At 46.5% G+C, this 18,888-nt stretch overlaps 1 protein-coding gene across 1 annotated transcript; it reads left to right on the forward strand.

Annotated features, from left to right (window-relative positions):
* Nucleotides 1–1,145: 1,145 nt before the first annotated feature.
* Nucleotides 1,146–17,949, forward strand: CTC1 (CST telomere replication complex component 1). Its single transcript, XM_050915161.1, has 24 exons — nucleotides 1,146–1,166; nucleotides 1,251–1,399; nucleotides 3,901–4,147; nucleotides 5,060–5,256; nucleotides 6,937–7,081; nucleotides 7,484–7,786; nucleotides 7,958–8,086; nucleotides 8,425–8,651; nucleotides 10,182–10,356; nucleotides 10,441–10,641; nucleotides 10,877–11,003; nucleotides 11,205–11,319; nucleotides 11,655–12,117; nucleotides 12,480–12,569; nucleotides 12,853–12,996; nucleotides 13,284–13,354; nucleotides 14,143–14,252; nucleotides 14,588–14,753; nucleotides 15,004–15,090; nucleotides 15,175–15,334; nucleotides 15,819–15,883; nucleotides 16,142–16,304; nucleotides 16,445–16,571; nucleotides 17,481–17,949. The coding sequence occupies exons 1-24, from the start codon at nucleotides 1,146–1,148 to the stop codon at nucleotides 17,657–17,659; spliced, it is 3,861 nt and encodes a 1,286-aa protein (XP_050771118.1). The 3' UTR covers nucleotides 17,660–17,949.
* The last annotated feature ends 939 nt before the right edge of the window (nucleotides 17,950–18,888 follow it).

The following is an 18,888-nucleotide window of genomic DNA, read 5'->3' on the forward strand; positions in this document are numbered from 1 at the left end:
CTACTACGGAGTTGCTTATCTGCTGTATGGAAGCCAGCAACGGCACGTGCACAGGACGAAATAACGAGAGCCACACACCTACATAGCTCTTTTCCGCACTTCAGGCTTGGAACGGGTCTGACTTTCCGGCTGCAGGTTCCAGGAGGGAAGGAAATGGCAGAATAACCTGTTATCAGGCTGCAGACATCTCCAGGGATAGAGATGGAAAAGATTTACCAAGTTTTGTCTAGTTCATTTCCTTGCCTTGAACAAGGACAATACAAAATTAGCCCCTAAAGGAAAAATTCTCATGCATCAATGAGCACATTCTGTGGAGGAGGAAATGACATTTTTAATGGATTCAGATTTATCACACACTGTCGCATGAGTGGATGAGGCACACCCTTCAATCTTCATAGAGCTTCAGCCTTCCAAAAAAAGAAAAAGCATTTCTCTAGAACCACACAAGTGTCAGGCAAATCCCCACAAACCTTCACGTTTTACTCTTCCCACAGCTCGGGTAGAGGGGAGAGCGATCTCACAGCCCACCACACATTTGACATTTACATTAACGTCAAACGCAAGAGCGCACATCCACTTCCCAGCTTTCGCCAGAACTGGCAAGCCCACGCCACCCTGCCCCCCCGCCGTCTCCCTGTGGCCTGCCCGGCCTTCAGTGTTTCCCGAGGCTCCGTGGCTATGTGCCACCAAGGGGACCGAGCCCAGCTCGCCACCCTTCTGTCACACAGCCGCTGGATTTCAGCTCGTCTGTCGGCACGGCCGCTTTACCCCCGGCCTGCGGAGACCTCCCGGGTTCCCGTTTCTCGCCAGCCCTCTGCGTAAAGGACGACCCCAGGGAGTGAAAAGGCTCTCGCCGCCGTGGTGAGACTTTTTACCTCAGGGACGGCTGCAGTCCGCCCGCCCGCGCAACGCCGAGGGGCTGCGACCGCCCCCGCACGCCGCGACAGCCCCCACGCGCCGCCCGCTGCCGGGGGCAGGGGGGAAGGGCCGAGCGGGGGTGGCGGCGGCGATTGGCCAGAGCGGAGGGAGGGGGCGGAGACCGGCGGGCTCTCGGCTCAGCGGCGCTCCCGGCGGGCCCTGCGCGTTTCCCGCCGCCGCGTCGCTATGGCAACGCCGTGAGCCGCGCGGCCCGGCCTGGCGCCGTCATGGCGGAGCCCAGCGCGGCGGTGAGTGACCCAGGGGGTCTCCGGGCCCTCCCCGGCCCTCCCCGCCACACGGCGCTGAAGCCCCGTTTCTCTGCTTCTCCCTAGGAACAGCGCTGGCTGCAGGCGGCTCGGGACTTCGCCCGCCGAGCGCTCCCTGCCCGCGAGGGGCCTGGCGGGCCGGAGCCGCCGCCGCTGGACGCGGTGCTACGGTGCCTGCGGAGCGCGGGTGGCGGGGACCTGCCGCTCGGCTACAGGTGACTGCGGGGCGGAGAGGGGAGGAGAGAAGGGGAGGGGCGGAGAGGGTTGAGGGGACGGAGCGCGGGGGGAGGGGGGTCCCTTTGGGCCCGGTGCCCTCGCTTGCCCCTCGCGCATGCGCGGCACGTTCCGCAGGAGGGCCCCCACCCGTGCAGGGCCCGGCGGCAGCCACGGGCCGGTGGAGCGGAGCTGGCAGGGTCCTCCCGGGAGGTTGTAGCAGCAGCAGCAGCAGCAGCAGCAGCAGCAGCCGCCAGGCGAGCGCCACTCGTTCATGTGCGATGCCTGCCCCGGATGCTGGGTGTGGGAGGGATGTTGTCGAAGACAGGTAACCGCATGCGTTTTCTTGGCTTCGATGCGCCCCCGATCGCTCTTGCGGTATGATTAAGCACCGTATCCGCTAGTCTGCGGTAGGTAGAGTGTGTAACCAAAGTAGGGCATCTCGCTGAGAGCGAGCTGGTGTAGTGCACGGCGGCTTCCCGGCTGGATCCTGTTAGTCTGCTCAGGAGGCCGTTCCTGGGCATGGTCTCCGAGGCTGTTGGCCAGCTGAGGTCTGCCTTCGAGTGTGCGGTCTCAACAAGGGGGGAATCTAGGATAGTGTGGTCCATATTTTAGTTGGTAAAACGCTTTGGGGTGCTTACCATCATGAAAAACACGCAACTTGCTGAGAGAGATCCAGATTGGAAGGTTTGGCTCGTCTGGATCTATTTCTGTCTTGCTCCAACTTGTGGTGGGAGAATGTCTATTAAAACCCCTGGCACAGCTGGTTTTGGGACAAAGGTCAACTGGAATTGATTAGGGACTTGTGGGACTAATTAGGGACTTTAATTTTATACTAATAGTTTATAAACGTAGATGGCCGGTCTTTCACACCAGCTAAACCGTTCTCATCTAAGCCATATTTTTTCTATAGACTATATTTTATGATGTTTAGACCAGAGTTTGGTTTATATTCAGGGGAATTCATAGAGAAGAGTTGAAGGTAGTTGGTATTTGTCTTGTATGAGGCCAGTGGTCTGTCTGTGAGCAGTATCCTACATCTACAGCTAACCATCAAGATCTGGAGCACCAGAAGAGGGTCCAGTTAGTTCTCTGTATGTGATAACTGTAGTTTTGGTTTCTCCCAACAAGCAGTCAGCACATGTGATGAAGACATGAGCAGCACTGTGTTCTTGTAGATCATAGATAACAGAATTATTCCCGATGCTGCCCTGTCTCTGAGGATGGAGCAGTTTGCTTATGTCCTTTTCAGCTAATCTTTCTCCTGCCAAATACACAACATAAGTACCTGCATAAGTTTATCTCTTCTGATTAATTTTTTTATATAAATACTATTTATAGCTGATTCAGACCCATCATTCGTCTAGACTGGTTTCTGGCTTTGCACCTTTGATACCTGACTAATCAAGTGAAACTCTTCAAATTCATACCCTCTGAATTTGATTATGTCCCGCTACTGAGCGAGTGGGTGTTCTGAATAGAGCTCCAGTTTCACAACCTAAAATTGTCAGCTAACCTCACTGGAAACAAGTACCAAAATCACTAGCTGGAGACCAGTTTGTATTTGCTCTTTCACTGTTGATGTTAGCATGTACAGAGGACTCTCGTTAATTCTCTACCATAGAGAGCCAGGATGTAAACAATGATGATGAATGCTGGCATGATCATATAAACATTGAAAAATCTTGGAATCTAGTGAGGATGCTGCCTCGTTCTCCCGTATTCAGTACTGTGGTCGGTCTAAGCATGATAGATGCTAAACTGCGGACAGCTTCACACATGGTTGATTTGATGTTACATCTCCTTCTCCCCTCTCTCCCCAAAGCCAGGAGGGTAGGTGGAAAGATTCAGGGCTAGCTTGGCTGTGTTCTTGTAAGTGAAGGCCTAGTCTAAGATTACTGGCTTGCTGTCTCTCAGCTTTGTATTGTGTAAGCTATCTGCAGGAGAGAATTTGTTCCAAAACTGTCACGATCTTCATCTAGAAGTTGTTCAGCCTTGCTTTTACTACAGTTCAGCACTTTTTAGCACTGGATGATGGAATTAGTCTGTATTGACCTGTGTTCGTTACTGATATGTAAACTGTGTTGAGCAGTTGTTAGGGTTTTCTCACAGAGTCTCCCATTCAAGCTAAAAATGTCTGAACTATTAACTGTTCTCCCTCTCACTTCCCCCCACAAGTACTTGAAAACATGTTCCATTTTATCAACTCTCAATTATTTTTTTTTTTTTCCAAGTCTTCCACATGCCTGCTCAGGTGACCATAGTAGCAAAGAGTATCTGTTTTCAGAGAGGATGCTCAAGCAGAACATGTTGACTGAGCTGAGGGAGATCCTTGATAAATGCCAGTGAATGGGTTGATTCTTGCCATGTGGTATCATCAGACCATGCCAATAGCTAAGGCTTTTCTAACTTAGCCAAGCTTTGTCCACTGCAGTGATCACTGTAATTCCCAAGCTTTGCAGACTGAGTTTTTTCTATAGTCTTGCTTTTCTTTTCTTTCCAGTTTCATCTCCATCTCTGACCTACAATGTCAGCAGCGCATGCCATGCTGCAGCCACCTGACCTGGAGCACTAATGAATTTAAAGAATGGGCTTATCAAGGACAAGGTGCTTTACCCATGCAGAGCACTTTGCCAAGGACTTACCTGATCTTGGTTGGCTATTTAACAGATGGAAGGCAAGAGGACAAAGAGAAGTTGGTAGATGGTTGCCTATACGTGAAGGACAATACTGGGATAATTCCGTGTGAGGTATGTCCTCAGTCTGAGGGATTCTGTGTTTATTCCCACTTCTGGGGCAGCGTCACAGACCACCAGGGGCTTCAAATGGTCTGCCAAAGTCTGTAGCAAGGGAAATAACACATCTATGTAACAGGCAGGAAAACAGCAAGCTCAGATCCTGGGGAGAGGATAGAACATGTCAAATTTGTCATTGCTAGGAGAACAAATATTGAATGCACTGGCCTGGGAAAAAGAGACAGCCTAATGTACAGTTCTGTTAAATTCTCAACAGTACGAGGTGGCCTGGGAGACCTGGAGGTCATAGCACTACCCTCTATTTGTTGAATTCCAACTAGTGGAGCAGAAATAACTTTCTGGAGAGTTGTACTGGGTGTTCAGTGATGCATTGATGACATACTTTCAGGAAATAATAGCTTGTGTGACAGTTGAATTAAAAGCTTTCTGAAGGTCATTGCAAGGAGAGTCTAGATAAAAGGTAATCCCTAGAGTGGTGATGAAAGAGCACTGATGTGGTGCTTTCCAAGGAGGTGAAGACTAGGAAAAAGTTATATTGGTATGAACTTATAACTGAAAATGCAGGGGGAAAGAAAGCAGGTGAGAATTTTAGAAAAATAGCCTGAAAATAACTAAGCCTTGCAGTGAATTAATTATCACCTTGCCGGGAGGGTGTGACTATAACTCAGGAAATGCTAGCTGTAGAGCTCAGCGAATCCAGATTTGCATCTGGAAGGACAGAAGTTCTTCACGCAAGATAAGAGAGTGGGCAGAAAACACTGCTCTCATTTAGTAATGAAGCCCAGCAGTAGAACAAGAGCTTGGGATGTTCATACAAGGGCAAATTAGTAATGAACATTGTAAGTAATGCTGAGAAAACATACTGTAACTCATCTCAAGCTTTTATCTCGTTAACTTTTGTCTTAGCTCCTGTATTTTGAACTTGAGTGGCTGGAGTCACTGTTCCTCTTCCCAAGCTGGTCATATATACCACAGACAGACCAGAGCGCAGCAGGGTACTTGGAAATCCTGGTGGATCCAGTGCCAGTAAATCTCCCAAAGGAAGTACCTGACAGCATTCCAGTCACCTACCCGGCATCGGCCGAGCCACTGCTTACCTCCAGGTAAAAACCTAGTGTGCTCAACTCCATCGTAGCACTGTTGCTCTGGTTTGGCAGGTACTATGAAGAGTGCTTGGCTTAGGAAGAGCCAAATTCTGTTTCTGCCACAGGTGGAAGCGTAACGGTGAGTGGTGGAAGTAAAAGTTGTGCAATAAAGCCACTTTTCATTAATGAGCTGTTTTCCAGGACTTTACTGCAAGTTTTTATTCTGTATTTTGACAAAATAAGACAAATTTTAATTATTTTCAGATGTATTTTGATACTATAGAAAGGACATGAGAACAAAGTGGTGATTCAACTTTCACTGAGGCTAAAATTCACTCTTTTGATTAGCACAACTTTTTTTTTTTTTTTTTTAACCTACAGTGAACCAAAAGTGTTACTGAAAGTAATTCTAGATTCAAATATGAAATTAATATACACCACTGGTTAAGTTCTTATCAGATTGCTGAAATAAAGGTGCCAGTTAAATGTCAGCTGAATAGAGTAACTGTTGTCTTTAGTGGAAATAATACTTACAGTGTGTGAAAATGTAGCCAATGGAATTGCAAGTCTTACTGAAGTTGATAATTTCAGGTTGTGCTAGATCATGTTTTATCTTCTTGAGTAGAGAATTCTTGGTGTAATTTAATAACAATAAAATGTCACTAGTCAGGCTGCTTTAGTTTCTTTTTAGTTTTCTTTTGTGTTAATTAGGTTTATCTGCTTGTGAGAAACTTTAAGATTAAGTGTTTGATTTGGCTCAACAGACCTTTCTAAACAAGAAAACTATTTCCATATTTCGGTGTACACTCTCAGGCTTTTAAAATAAAGCTCTTCTGCTATTCCCTGATATCTGACCAATTTTCCATGTTCCTTCTTTAAAAATGTTAGCAATAAAGTGCTGGTACTAATGTGTGTGGACATCCTGGTATTTCTTTTTAAAAAAGTCATAAAGTTAGATAACAGTTTATATGTTTTAGAATGAAGAATGTGTTTATTTAGAGTAAGTGGAATGGTTATATTCAAGTCCAGTAGGAGTTGAAATGAAAATGACAAATGAAATGACAAACCTTTGTTTGTTTGAAATTTTTTTTTTTTTTTTATTTTTTGAAATGAAAGTTTGAAATGACAAACAGAAATGACTAAAGACATGTCCCCTCTCTCTCCTCTCATCTACTTTCAGTTTTGCTGCTCTTTCACCCTGTGCCAGGTTTGTTAGGAAGACTCCATTGTTGCTTTCAGGCCTCTTCTGTTTATAGGCTTAGAGCTTCCACAGTGTCACATTCCATGGATCTACAAAGCCGAGTTCTGTTTTCTGCTGAAGACTTGCTTGTGACTTCCTTTTTTTTTTTTTTTTTTTTTTTTTTCCTTTTTGACCTATAATTAGCTTCTTGTTTGTGGTAAAGCTTTTTATGATCTGGCTGTTGTCATGGAACATGTGAATTTGTTCAACACAACCTTGCTGTCTTCAAATGTTAAGGTTTTTTAAAATGTCAAAGGGATTTAGTATATAAAAATTAAACTAAGAATTTTGTAGCCAAATATTGTTTTGAAAACCTCTCTGAGAAATGGTCCATATTACCTTTTTGGATCCTTTATTTCCAGAAAGTGCATGCTGCATATTTGTTTATTTTGCTTTTGAGATACTTTCGAGTTCTTCTTTCATCTCTGATTTCCTTTGCCTCCTCAATTGCCCTCTAGCATTCCATGTGAGAAAAGATCAAAGCTCACTGTGGCAGGTGAATTGGCCAGACTTGGGCCTCTCCTTTGTATTCACCACAAGACATTCTTCTTTCTGTTTCTGAAGTGCTTCACCTCAGCTGTTTGGGTCCCTGTGCTTGTGCAGGTAAGTCCTTGGAATTTTGCTCACAAATTCACTGTCTGTATCTGTGTATGTGCTAGCTGATTAATTCTTTGAAGCTTGCCCTTGACTTCCCGGTTTGATTTAGTATTCCTTTTACTAGTGATTCTCTCTCTCTGTCTTTTTTTTTTTTTTTTTTTTTTAATTCCATGCAGCCTACAATAGTCCTTGTATGTAAGAAGTCTAGTTCTATGCCCTGTAGAAATACAGCCCTCTTCCCTCATGCAGTTGCAGTGCCCCTGAACATCTTGCAGATATCACCCTTTTGCTAAGAGTGTGAGGCAGTCCTCTCGAAGGAAAAGTTTTTTTGGGTGGGATTATCAGGGTCGAGAAGAATTTTTTCCAGTGCAGGAGATGCTGATGTTGCTTTTGGTTTCTCTGCTCTAGAAGCCCAACCAGCTGGCATGGCATCATGTCCTCCAGTTGGGTCACAACTACACAATAACAGGCCTGAGTGTGTCCAGCCTGAAGAAATCTGGACAAAGGATGTTTGTCACCAGTGTTTCTTCCTGCCTTCTGCCCTACTGTGCAGAGCAGGTGAGGGAGCAGCCACTGGACAGTGCTTGGCAAGGAGAATCCACTCAATCTTCTTCCCTGGAGACTGCTGAGCAGCTCAGTGACTCCTTGAAGCTCAGAGTTGAAGAGGAGAGGCCAAGATCAACCAAAGAGTCCAAGATCATCTCGTATGCGGTAAGGATTCGTAGGGTTAGCCTTCACCCACTTGTGCTCTAGGGTTTCAGCTCCTGGCCTGCAAGGTCTTATTTTCATCATTAATTTATTTCCTTATTGCTCAGGCCTATGAGTCCCTTATGTTCTGGGACTCTCTACTCTCCTGTAACTTTCTGTTTGCTTTCTATTTAGGGAACTGTCACCAAAATACTGAATGTCCAAGCTGGTCTCTTTTTACTGGATAACAAAGTCTGCTTGTGCCTTGCTTACCAGCAGTTGTTGAACTCTGCACGTGGACTCCGACCAGGAGCGTGTGTGGAGGTAAGTTGAGACTTATGAGGCATAAAGCATTCAGTGGAAAAGACTCAGGCCCTGGGGATGGCTCGCAAGTGTGTGGGTCGACAGAAGACTACAGGAACATTGGAATGATTTCAGCAAGTATCTGGAACAAAATTGGGGATCTTACTGTCTAGGCTTGGTCATGAGAGTCGAAATGATTATTATCTGATTCCTCCCTAAGCAGTGCCAGGTTTCTCAGTCCCTTTGGGTTTATAGACAATCCAGTAGAGTGACAACGGATTTAGGGTGGGGTGGTGGTTTTGGGGAGTGGTGGCAGAATAGCTATCTCTTCTCTTAAGTTGTATGTCTGTGTATCTCAGCTCATCGATGTCCACCTCCTACAGAAGCCTCTGGTATCCTTCCCTTTCATTGTACTTGGTGCTTGCCTGAGCAGCACTGTTGTGCTGAAGAGTTTTTCAAGGCTCAGCACTCCCTTCCAGCCACCAGCCTCTTCAGGAAATCTCTACTTACAGCTGCTCTTCCGCTACAATCTTGGTATGCCACTCTACCTCTGGCTGGTGAGCCTCCTGGAGATGTTTGAGGAGAGGTGAGGACAGTTCTTCTGAAGTCAGGCTATGCATAAATGTGCTTTGTAGGCTACCTGAGTGTCTTCTAGACCAAGGGTTCACAAAATTACTGTGCTTGGATGCTAATAGCAGCAGCAGTTGCTTCTGGTTTACTGGCCTAAGTAAGCCATTCATCTAGATTTCACATCAATGTCCAGTTGCTTGTACCTTGCAGTTGCTCTTACGAGAAAATCCTGTACATTTTTCAAGTGCATGTGCAGTAAGCCCACTGCTCTTGGGAAGCTGCAGCACTACAGAGCATGTGCTCACGTACTCCTGCCTAGGAAGTTTTGTCCTGAAATATGGAAGCACTGTAGGGATGTCTACCTGCCAACGTGGTTTGCTTGGCAAATCAAGGTGTGCACTGAGGCTGGAGCTGGAAACTGCTGCTACAACCAGATCGCAATCGATATAAAGGCTCTTGTGTCCTGGCACCTCACAGGAGCAGCAGCAGCGGCTCAGCATATCACTTTGAGATATTCTGAGTGTTGCCGGTAGTGTGAGCATTTGTTTGAGAGCCTCTGTCTTAGCAGATTTTCCCACACATGCTTATCTCTGGGTCTTCCAGATGGCTTCCTGCTCTCCCTGACAGCAGCACTCTCTTCACATGACAGCTGTGGTCCAGTTTCTGGGTTTACTTCTGGGTTCTGTTAGTGAAAATATTAGTGTTTGTTCTGGAATAGTTATGGTTGATCACTGTAGCTGCTGCCTTGGACTTTAAAAACTAAAATGTATATATTTAATCTCGGGCAGTCAAATAGCAGTTTATAGAATGCTCAGTCTTCCTGTGCTTTACTGGCACTGTGGAATTTTTACCATGCTTTCCAATAAAACAGCTTCAGTTTTGCCCTGGGAATGATGGTAGCTATAAGTTTCAGTTTTTATTAGCTTTTTCACTTTCTTTAAATGCGATTGCTAAGTTCTGCTACTGCTTGAAAATTGTTCCAGTGAGTTAGTTGCTGTCTCTTTTTATTTGAGTTCACTTTCTGTTATTAAGTCGTATTTTGATTGGCAGTGTGATCGCTTCCAGGCATTCAAAAGCAGTGACCTAAACTTCTGAAAGGAACGCAACGTGAGGAAAATATTGGAACAGGAGCAATCTGTGGTTGTTTCTGTCTTGTGATTTTTTGCATCCTGTAAAAGAAAGCCAAGTATACCTAACATGAATAATCATATCAAGCTTAGCCAAAATGCATGGAGGTCCATTTGTGTGACTTAGGGGAGGATTATTTTCAGGTGGTTTGGTTTTTTGTCCACTTGAGTTTTGAGATTTTGCCAGTCTGTCCATTTCTGTATATTTTCCTGTTCCTTGTCTGCTTGCCTGACATAAATCTGCATCACCCTTAAATGTTCCTTTTTTTAATCCCTTCATGTTCTTTTTGTGCTCTCCTTAGTTCTTGTCCTACACAGCACATTCACTCCTAACAAGCAGAAAGAATCCCTGACTTGCATGCAAAACTCACTAAAAAGTGAGGGCTGCTAATGCTTCTAACTGTCATAATTTTTTTCAGGTTTTCTTGTTTCTTTGGGCGCCGTCGACTGTTGCTTAGCTCTACGCACCGAAACCCTGGAGCTGCTGAGAAGTTCCTTGTCCCCCTTCTGCAAGCTGTGGTGCCAGATAGAGAGGAAGCAAGAGATATTTATAATGAAATCCTAGCAAAAATACACCAGTGTCCCCTGCAGAAGGTGAGTAAATGCTCTGTGAGCTGTTTTCTGTTTGTCTGATGCGAAGAAACTCAGCTGGTTCATTCTTTCTTTCTTTTTTCATAGTATTTGACTCTGAACCCCCCGTGCCAGGCTCCCTCTCTGTCTGCAGTTTGTCATGTGGCAGAACAGAAGAGCTGGGAAGGCTTCAGTCCATCACAGCTGCTCTCCCCCTTGGAGGCACAGCACATGGGCACCCAGGAGCTGAATCGCAGGCTGGCCTGGTCCTACTGCACACTCTCAGCAGGAAGTTTCCAGCCCCGACTGGTAAGTGCCTTGTTCCCTTTACTGTCTGTGCCTTCAGAGTTCCCGGTTCTCCCCATGCCTTCCAGCACCCTGTCTGATGCATGCCTGTTCCTCCTGTTAAGGAATGACACTGCTTTTCTCACCTGTGGTGTGTTGAACACAGGCTGAATTCGGGCTGCTGCTATGCACAATTTGATTCATGGCCTTCAAAGATGGGAAGTGTTTGATGCTCTTTGCAGCTTCCTTTCTGTTGCAGATACTACTGGGTGTGCTGAGAGTATCCTCCAGGAGCAGTTCTCTCCAGCTGCAAGACAAGAGCAGCGCGCTTCCCTGCGTGATATCCCATAAGGATGGTAGCCCCTTTGCCCATACAGCTCTCATAGGTATGTCCCACTAAGCTAAATTTGAGAGTGCTGAGCTTTTGCTGTTCTGCCATCCAGCTCCAAAACAAGGAAGAAGAGACTTGATATGGAGATGCTGAACTGTTACTGCCTGGTGTCGTGACTTTAAAATGAGGAAATCGAGCTTACTGTTTTTATGTTCTCTTTTTATTAGCTCATCTCCTTTCTCTGATGTGTTTGCAGGATCGCTCTTGCAGGTGGAAAACTACCAGCTCGTAGTGGAGAGATTCCTTCAGACTGATTTTCCCTCCTGGGAGCACCTGGCAAATTGGGAGCATGTGAGGGAGAAAAAAACCAGGTGAGTCCCTTTATTCAGTGCACAAGTAAAATCATTATGCTCCAGTTCCACAACTATTTTGGACTATGGTAAAACTGCTTATCAGCATAGTATTTCAGTGCCAAAGCAACTGTCCTTTGCTGTTTGCAGAAAAGGAGATCTTTATCAGCAACAAACCCACCATCTCCATTTTGTTCAGAATACGCCCAGCCTGGTAGCTGCCCTCTATTTCACCCTTTGCTGCTGCTTCTGCTGAATACCTGCGGGGCACTCACCAGAAGTGCTTTTCCCAGATAACGGCTTGTTTCGGACAGCCACCTGTCAGGGATTTTCACTGCTACCATTTGTCGTTTCAGTGTCTATGTGCAGTTCTACTTTGAGGATGTTCAGGTTCTCTATGCTGCTGAAGGACAAATCCAGAAAGGCCTTAGGAGTGGAAACAGCTCCTCTTTGAGGAAGAAGGATGATGGCAGCTTAACATCTGAGCTGGAAACCCCAGAGGCAAAAATGCTGAAATTGGAGGATCCCAAGCCAGATACTCACAGAGATGAGAACTGTCAGGAGGGCCAGAGCAGCACTAGAAGAACCAGCTGTGTATCTCGCCTGTTCTTGGTTACCCAGAAAGAGGGTCTTATGTTACGCAATTACCAGCTACCGAGAGAAGAATATGGAGAAGGACGGGAGCTGCAGCGCAGTTTCCAAGCCACAGTGCTGTGGCTGGGCAGACCTCGGCTCTGGAGCCACCCCAGAGAAACTGGGAATCTACCAGAGCTGGAGGAGACCGGCTGTGATGGAGAGGAGGACATGACACGGCAAGAAGTGAGGCAGGAAGCAGCTTTGGGGTGTGGTTTGATAAGTCTGGGAGCTGGCTCCTCAGGGAGCCTGTGTGATAATTAAGTATCTAGATTCCCAATAAATGGGAAAATGATTTTTGTTTTGGGTACGGATGTATGTTTATGCAGGCAACTTCCTTCTGCCACCCCAAGGGAGTTCCATCTCCTCTCTGTCACCTTCCTCTAAATGCATCCACCTTCTCTTACCCTTGGTGGTGCTAACCTTACTTCTCAATCAAGACATCCTTGCTGGGCTTGCTCTCTTCTTGCTGTATCTTTCATTTCCTACCTTTTGCCTAACATTTCTTATCACCATTTCTCTCTCTCTCTCCCCCCCTCCCCCGCCAGGCACTACTGCTCTTTATGGGGAAGTCTCTACGATGGTTTCCATTTCTGCACCTGGATGGGCTGTATCACTTCATTGTGCCCTGCTGCTCGGTAAGAAAGAGGTTGTCTTGTTGTTTCCTCTTGGAGACTTTTGCTGAACTGCATGTGGGAGTTGGAGTCAGAGGGTGACTAAGCTCTTTTCGAGGCTTGGAATTCCCATCTGTCTTGCCAAGGAACTGCTTCAGTTCTGTGTTTGGTTAAAATTCTCAGAGCTCTGCATTCAGTGGATATTTTTTTTTTTCTTTAAACCATTGTCCTTCAGTGGCCCTCTTTTCCTATATAGCTTTCATCTCCTTTAATAGTCTTCTTTCTTGCCTTATTGCTCTTCTCTCAGGACTTGGAAGTGTTTGACAAGCTCTGTTTTCCACCTGTGCCAGCAAAGTTCCTGAGCAGGTCATCCTGCCCCCTGTGCTTGCCTATCCAAGATACCTGGCACTTACAGCACGAGACGTGGATGTCCTGTCTGACTGAGCGCCAGGTATGCAGTGCCTTATTGCTCTGGGCTTTCACAGGTGACTTGTAGATCTCTCCAGAACTAGCTCAGAAAATTAGCGATACAGATGTCTTGTTGATGAGACTGTTCTGCTCTAAGCTCCATCAGAGGCTGCTGCTGGGCTTCACATTTTCCTGCCTCAGAATTAATCTGAGGAGGAAGCATCAGTTGCTTGACGTAGCTCATAAGCATGCAGAGCTTGTCTTTACTGCTCTGGCTGGGGATAGCTATAAACTGCAATCCATCTGAGGCTGTGTCTCCCCCGCTTCTAGCTGGCAGCCAGGTCGATGCTGACAGGCATGGACCAGAGAATTTCCTCCATTCCAGAAGTACTTAGCAACAGGTATGTTGGTCTGCCCCAAATTACATGTGACCATGTCTTAGGGAATGGGTCTGTATTAATCTTTAATGGAGACAATACTACATTAAACAGCGATGAATTATCTGCCCTAGGAATATGGTTTGGAAATCTTCCTATGTGCAAGTAGTCCAGACTGCCCCCATCCTGTTTATCAAAGCTAAAGGGATTGCAGGTGACAAGACTGCAAAGTGGTGTCCAGAAAAAGTTTGAGCTGCTACTGGTGTGGACTAGGTCCCAAAGGTCTCTGCTAAATTCCTGTCAGAAGTGGAAACGGGCGCAGCAGGGAAAATGAGGCTGAATATGTGATGTTTTTTGATTGTTTTAGCGTAACTTGCTCAAACAAATACTAGGGTTAGAAGCTTTTCTGTTCAAAGCATGTTTAATCTGGGGTGATATGCATGCACACTGAAATCTTCACCAGTGCCTTATGGTAAACTGAGTTTGTCTTTGCTTGGCTTCTTCCTCTAATTAAGAAAAACAATTAGGAGTTAAGCAGACAGGAAGGCTGTAATGCCTCTCCCTTTTTCTTCTTCACTGCTGAGCCTGAAGAAGCAGAAAGCAAGTTAAAGGGGCCTCTTGTCCCTGGGTGGGGTAGGCTGCAGCAAGCCGCCCTCAATCCAGTAGCTCAGGTGCTCAAGGGCAGGTTCCCCTGAAACCGGGCTCAAGCAACAGCACTCCACTTCACCCTGGCCTTTGTGGCAATCTTGAAGTCAGGCATTCTTCTGCTCCCTTTGTCTTCAGGCTGGACAGAAATCCTGGTCTGCTCTCAGTTTCACAGGTTCCCTTGTTTCTTTCTCTGGTGAGATAGTGGAGAGGACCTTGTGTGCCTCTCCCAGGAATGAGAAGCCATCTGTGACTGTCGGCCTTCAAAAGCAGAAAGGTAAGATTGTGACAGCCTGTAAGGTAACAACAGATTGATTCTTGCTTCTTTCTGTTTCAGAGAGACAGTGCACTTGGCTAACTGTACTCCTCTATCTGAGAATAGTGGAAGTATACCAGGATGTTGCATCCCATTGCATGTCAGAGGGCTGGGAAACTATACGCTGCATGTGTGTTGGGGATGGGAATACTGTACCTGGAAAATCTGTGAGGTGAAACAGTGATAGCCTCATTGTGATGGGAGGGAAGACACCTCTAGCAGGTCCCGCTCAGTGACAGACTGTGCTACCTGGGTGTGAGTGAGCTCATGGTATGTGTGGTTCTGTGCCTCCTCAGGGAGTCTGCTAGCCAGTGATCACAGTGTGAAGCTCAGCGTCTCAGTTGCTCCAGGCTCCCCTGTTGTGATGGACATTTACGTTGCTGCCACCTATCTGCAGCATCTCTGGGGTTTGCTACCTGGAGCCAAGATCCTCTTCCAGAACTTGGAACGCAAAATCTCAAGGTATTCCTGTCTTTAGAGCCCTGATCTAGGCCACAGTTCTGACCTCTCTTACTGTCTTTGAACCGTCTCTTAATCTCTCCTCTCATGTGGACTTTCCTCATCCCTTGTCCATACCTTCGTGTCTCCCAATCCCTCACTACATATTATTTTCCTACCATGTTACAGATGAAGATCAGCCCAGCCATCCCAAGGAAACCGAGTGGTTCGGTTTCTACAAGCTCTTTCTGACATCTGCTTTTTTGTATTGCAGATTCCATAATGTTTATTGCACATACATTGCCTCCAGCTGTGTAAGCATCATATCTCTGCCAGCTTCTCACCTATCTTTTCCTTCCAGGTGAGTCCAGATTCTGTTCCTACCTTACAGTGTCCCAAGAAAGGTTTCTATGTTCCAAGCTTCTCACATTCCTATTTCTTCTAGTCCTGCAGGACAAGCCTTATCCCCCTCAGTAGTGTTTCTATCCAGCTTGCAACCTCACCTGCAAAACCTGCCCCAGGCACGGATTTTATGCCACTTGTCCTGTGTACTGACTCTGTCCCTGCAATGGGTTTGCTCACTTTGCAGCAGCATCTTCAAAGAGGTATTCAAGCTTCCACAGAGATAATTTGTGAGGAACCTTGCAGATTTTCTACTCTGACACATCCTTTGCTACTACGTAGAAGAAATAAGAGTTCCTATCCCAATTCCAAAACCTCTTTTTCTAGTGTCTGAAAAGGACTTCCGTATTAGAAAGGGACCAAAGTGACAACTGATTAGAAGTATGTATCTGATACCAGGCAGGCTGGCAGCTAGGACTGGGGGTGAAGTGAGGACATTGAAAGGGAGAACCCTACTCTGTTAATGCTCTGCTTTTCCCATGTTCACTGTTGTTGGGGTTCAGCACCTTGCAGCAGGTGATTTTTTTCTCCCAATACAAACTTTTCCCAAGACACTCATTGGAGATGCAGTGAAGTTCTTCAATCCTTTGCATACTTAATTAGGGGAGGGTTAAAAGAAGCAGTGGCCCTTCCCCTTCTCTCTCTTATACCCACCCATACATAACTGTAGCTTTACTCTTCCTTCAGGGGAGGTGCACCCGACACAGTCCACCATGTCCATCACACACAGGTGTGAGGCAAGCCAGTGCACGGTAAGCGCCGTAGAGGCTGGGTACGGGAAGAGGCGGGTAGGAGGGAACAAATTACACCACAGAGGGGAGGGGAAAATCAGATCAAGGATGGGATGTGGACAGAATAGCAAAGATAGAAGTTAGAGTTGTCATGTCTTCCCAGATGTGAACAAACCTCCCTCTCTACTGAGATCTGTTGTTTGGGATATGACCCTTGTGAGGGAGCCAAGCACTGTCCTGACCTCTCTCCGCATCTTAGTCTGCCTGCTCTCTCCGTAGGGTGCTGGTGGAGGATGGAACGGGTGAAGCTTTGGTGCTGTGCAGGAACCAGCATGTGGCAGCAGTGCTGGGCCTGAGCCTTCTCGAGTGGGAAGCTCTGCAGAACTGTGTGCAGAGCAGGGGCAGAGTGTCCATTCAGCATGGGGAAGCTACTGGCACGGGGGTGAGTGGGTTATTCCGGTAGCGATTGCAGTGTGCTGGGCTCAAGCCTCAGCTGGACTGGATTTCCCCTTGCTGTGGGTGTTCAGTGGCTCACTGCCTCCCTCTGCACGTTCACTGGCAACACACCCTTTCCTTCCTCAGTGTGTAGAGGAACCTGAGGATCTTGTTGCTTGCTACCTAAGGAGCCTGTGCAGGAATCCTCTCATCTGTCGCCCTATCCTGCTGGATTTCAGCCTAAACAGGAAGCCCTCCAAGATCCTGCAGCCTGGTAAGCAAGCACTGTTGGCTTTTGTAATATTTAGCGTGGGAAGGAAGGGAGGAGCCGTTTCACCAGGCTGGGGAAGGAGAGCCTGCCCGCAAAGCAAGATCTTTGGAGGATTTCCATGGAATTGTGAATTCTGTAGTGTAGAGCTAAGATGTTACAAAAATACAGAAATAATAATATAAAAGTCACTATCTACAACAATATTATGTATTTTCTACTTACACAGAAGCATAGAGCTGTTTTAGAGCAAGGTTCCCAGTCCTTGGATGGGAATGGGATTCTGGCCAGCCAGAGTTACTGTGCAGACCTCAAATCAAGTGGGTTTTGACTTTAGATGGGACAGCAGGCAGAGTCAAGGCTAGGCCTGGAAATCCTCACCATGGCCACAGAATTTAAAGCGCTGGAGAGTTTTGAATTCATAGGTGCTGATGTCTGAGCTCATGCTGCCACAACTGTGCAGCTGCTGTGTTAAGGGGACATTCTTCTTAGCTGCTTGCGCTAACACTAGCGTTTGGGTATGAGTCCAGGTGCTGCAGAGGTTGATTTCCTAAGCTTACCAGAGGATGCTCTGCTGTGGAGGCATTATCTTTTGACTATCATTTAACACTGTAAGGCCAGGCTGCTGATAGTGATAGAAGATATAAAGCTCAGTGCATCAGCTATGTGAGCAGCACATAGGTCGCAGCGTTTCACAGTGTAGAATGTCTGTTTCCTCCAAGTTGGTGGGATGCTGGCCAAATGCATTCATATGCTTACATACTGGATTCATTAATCGTGCTGTCCTTTGAGGTTTAGCAGAGGTCAAGCAGCTGCTGCAAGGCCTTCCCTCCCCCAGCAACTTCTGCAGCTGTGTGCTAGAACAGAGCAGGAGCCCTGTGCTGAGTTTTTACAGATTATATCTTTCCCCTTCAGCTCCACTGCAGCTGAGAAATTTTCGGTGCGGTGAAGTGGACTTTGTGTCGCAAGTGGGACCTCGGCTGAGCCTGCTGTGCCTGAATGTGGAGGAAGTGGAACAAGATGCCTTAAGCTATCTGAACAGCAAGAGGATTAGGAGGACATCTAGTCACTGCCTGGTGGGAGCCACTGCTTAACATGTCTCCCAGTGGGACAGGAATTATGGAAATACCTACTGGGATTGGCAGCTTTTTTTAATCCCCTTTCCAGTGGGAGCATGGGCCTGTGAGCACAGGGTGAAGGGTGCAATCAAGAAGCTGCTGTGACTTGTGGAATTCCTGAATGGTCTTTCTGGACCATTGCCACCAGCGATACTGGGCTACATTTTGGAAGAGAGATATTCAATACTTCCTACATGGTAGCAGTTGCTTTGGGCCTAGGACCGACACGTGTATTTTATGTGGTAGTATCTACTAAATAAAGCTATTAAAATACAGTTTAAGTAACACCATATCTATTTTAGTATTAGGGTTTACTTGCTATATGGGGAATGAGGCAGAATATAGATCCTTGGTTTATGAGCTGCAGCCAGGCATTTTGCAGATCGTTCACTGTCTTCATGTGAAACTATACAGTTGCCACAAGGGATAGTCTTCTTAACCCAATTGAAATTATTAAAATGATGTTTTTACAGCATTTCTTTCCTCCAAGAGGAGAAGGGAAGTGAGTAAGTTACTGTTTGGAAACTAAATCATGGTACTAAATCACAGGACTACACTGGCATTGTTTTGCAGCTTAAACAGTGGCCTGAACATTACATGGGGCTGGTAACAAGAGGAAGGCAGTGAGCTGTGATACAAATTCGCAACATGCTACAGGCGTGCCCATCTGTTCCCGATTAGGAAGGGGATGACTGCAATGCCACGTGCTGGTATCCATGGTCGCATGGCAGACTAACCCAATACAACACGTGGGAGATCACCATTTGAAGAGATTCCTCTCCCGTCTGCTTGCAGTGATGACCAAGTGTTTTGCACTTGCTTTTGGCAAAGTAACATCCAGATCCTTCATCTTGTGCTGTAGGTCAGTGAATGCCACACACGATTACTTCCCTGCCTCATTCCATGTGCAGACAGCGTATTTGAACAGCTACTCTGTTTTGGGGTTTGTTTGTTTAGTGTTTCCCCCTGCCTTCCCCTTTCACCCTTAGTTTGAGCCTTATATTAAACTTCAGGTGGTGGGTTTATTGAGCATGTGTAAAATATCTTCCCTCTCAAGGCCTGCTGGCTGCTTCTAAGACCAAAGCATGAGTGGCACAAGACCTGACAGGTGCCACCGTTCAACAAAGTTCTGAGACTCCATCCTTAAGAAGGTTGCCAAAACAGCTTAAAGCAAAGGTCTACATAAGTTTTGCTGTGACAGTCTT

Source organism: Gymnogyps californianus, chromosome 1 (assembly GCF_018139145.2).
Source record: "Gymnogyps californianus isolate 813 chromosome 1, ASM1813914v2, whole genome shotgun sequence".
NCBI classification, from domain to species: Eukaryota; Metazoa; Chordata; class Aves; order Accipitriformes; family Cathartidae; genus Gymnogyps; species Gymnogyps californianus.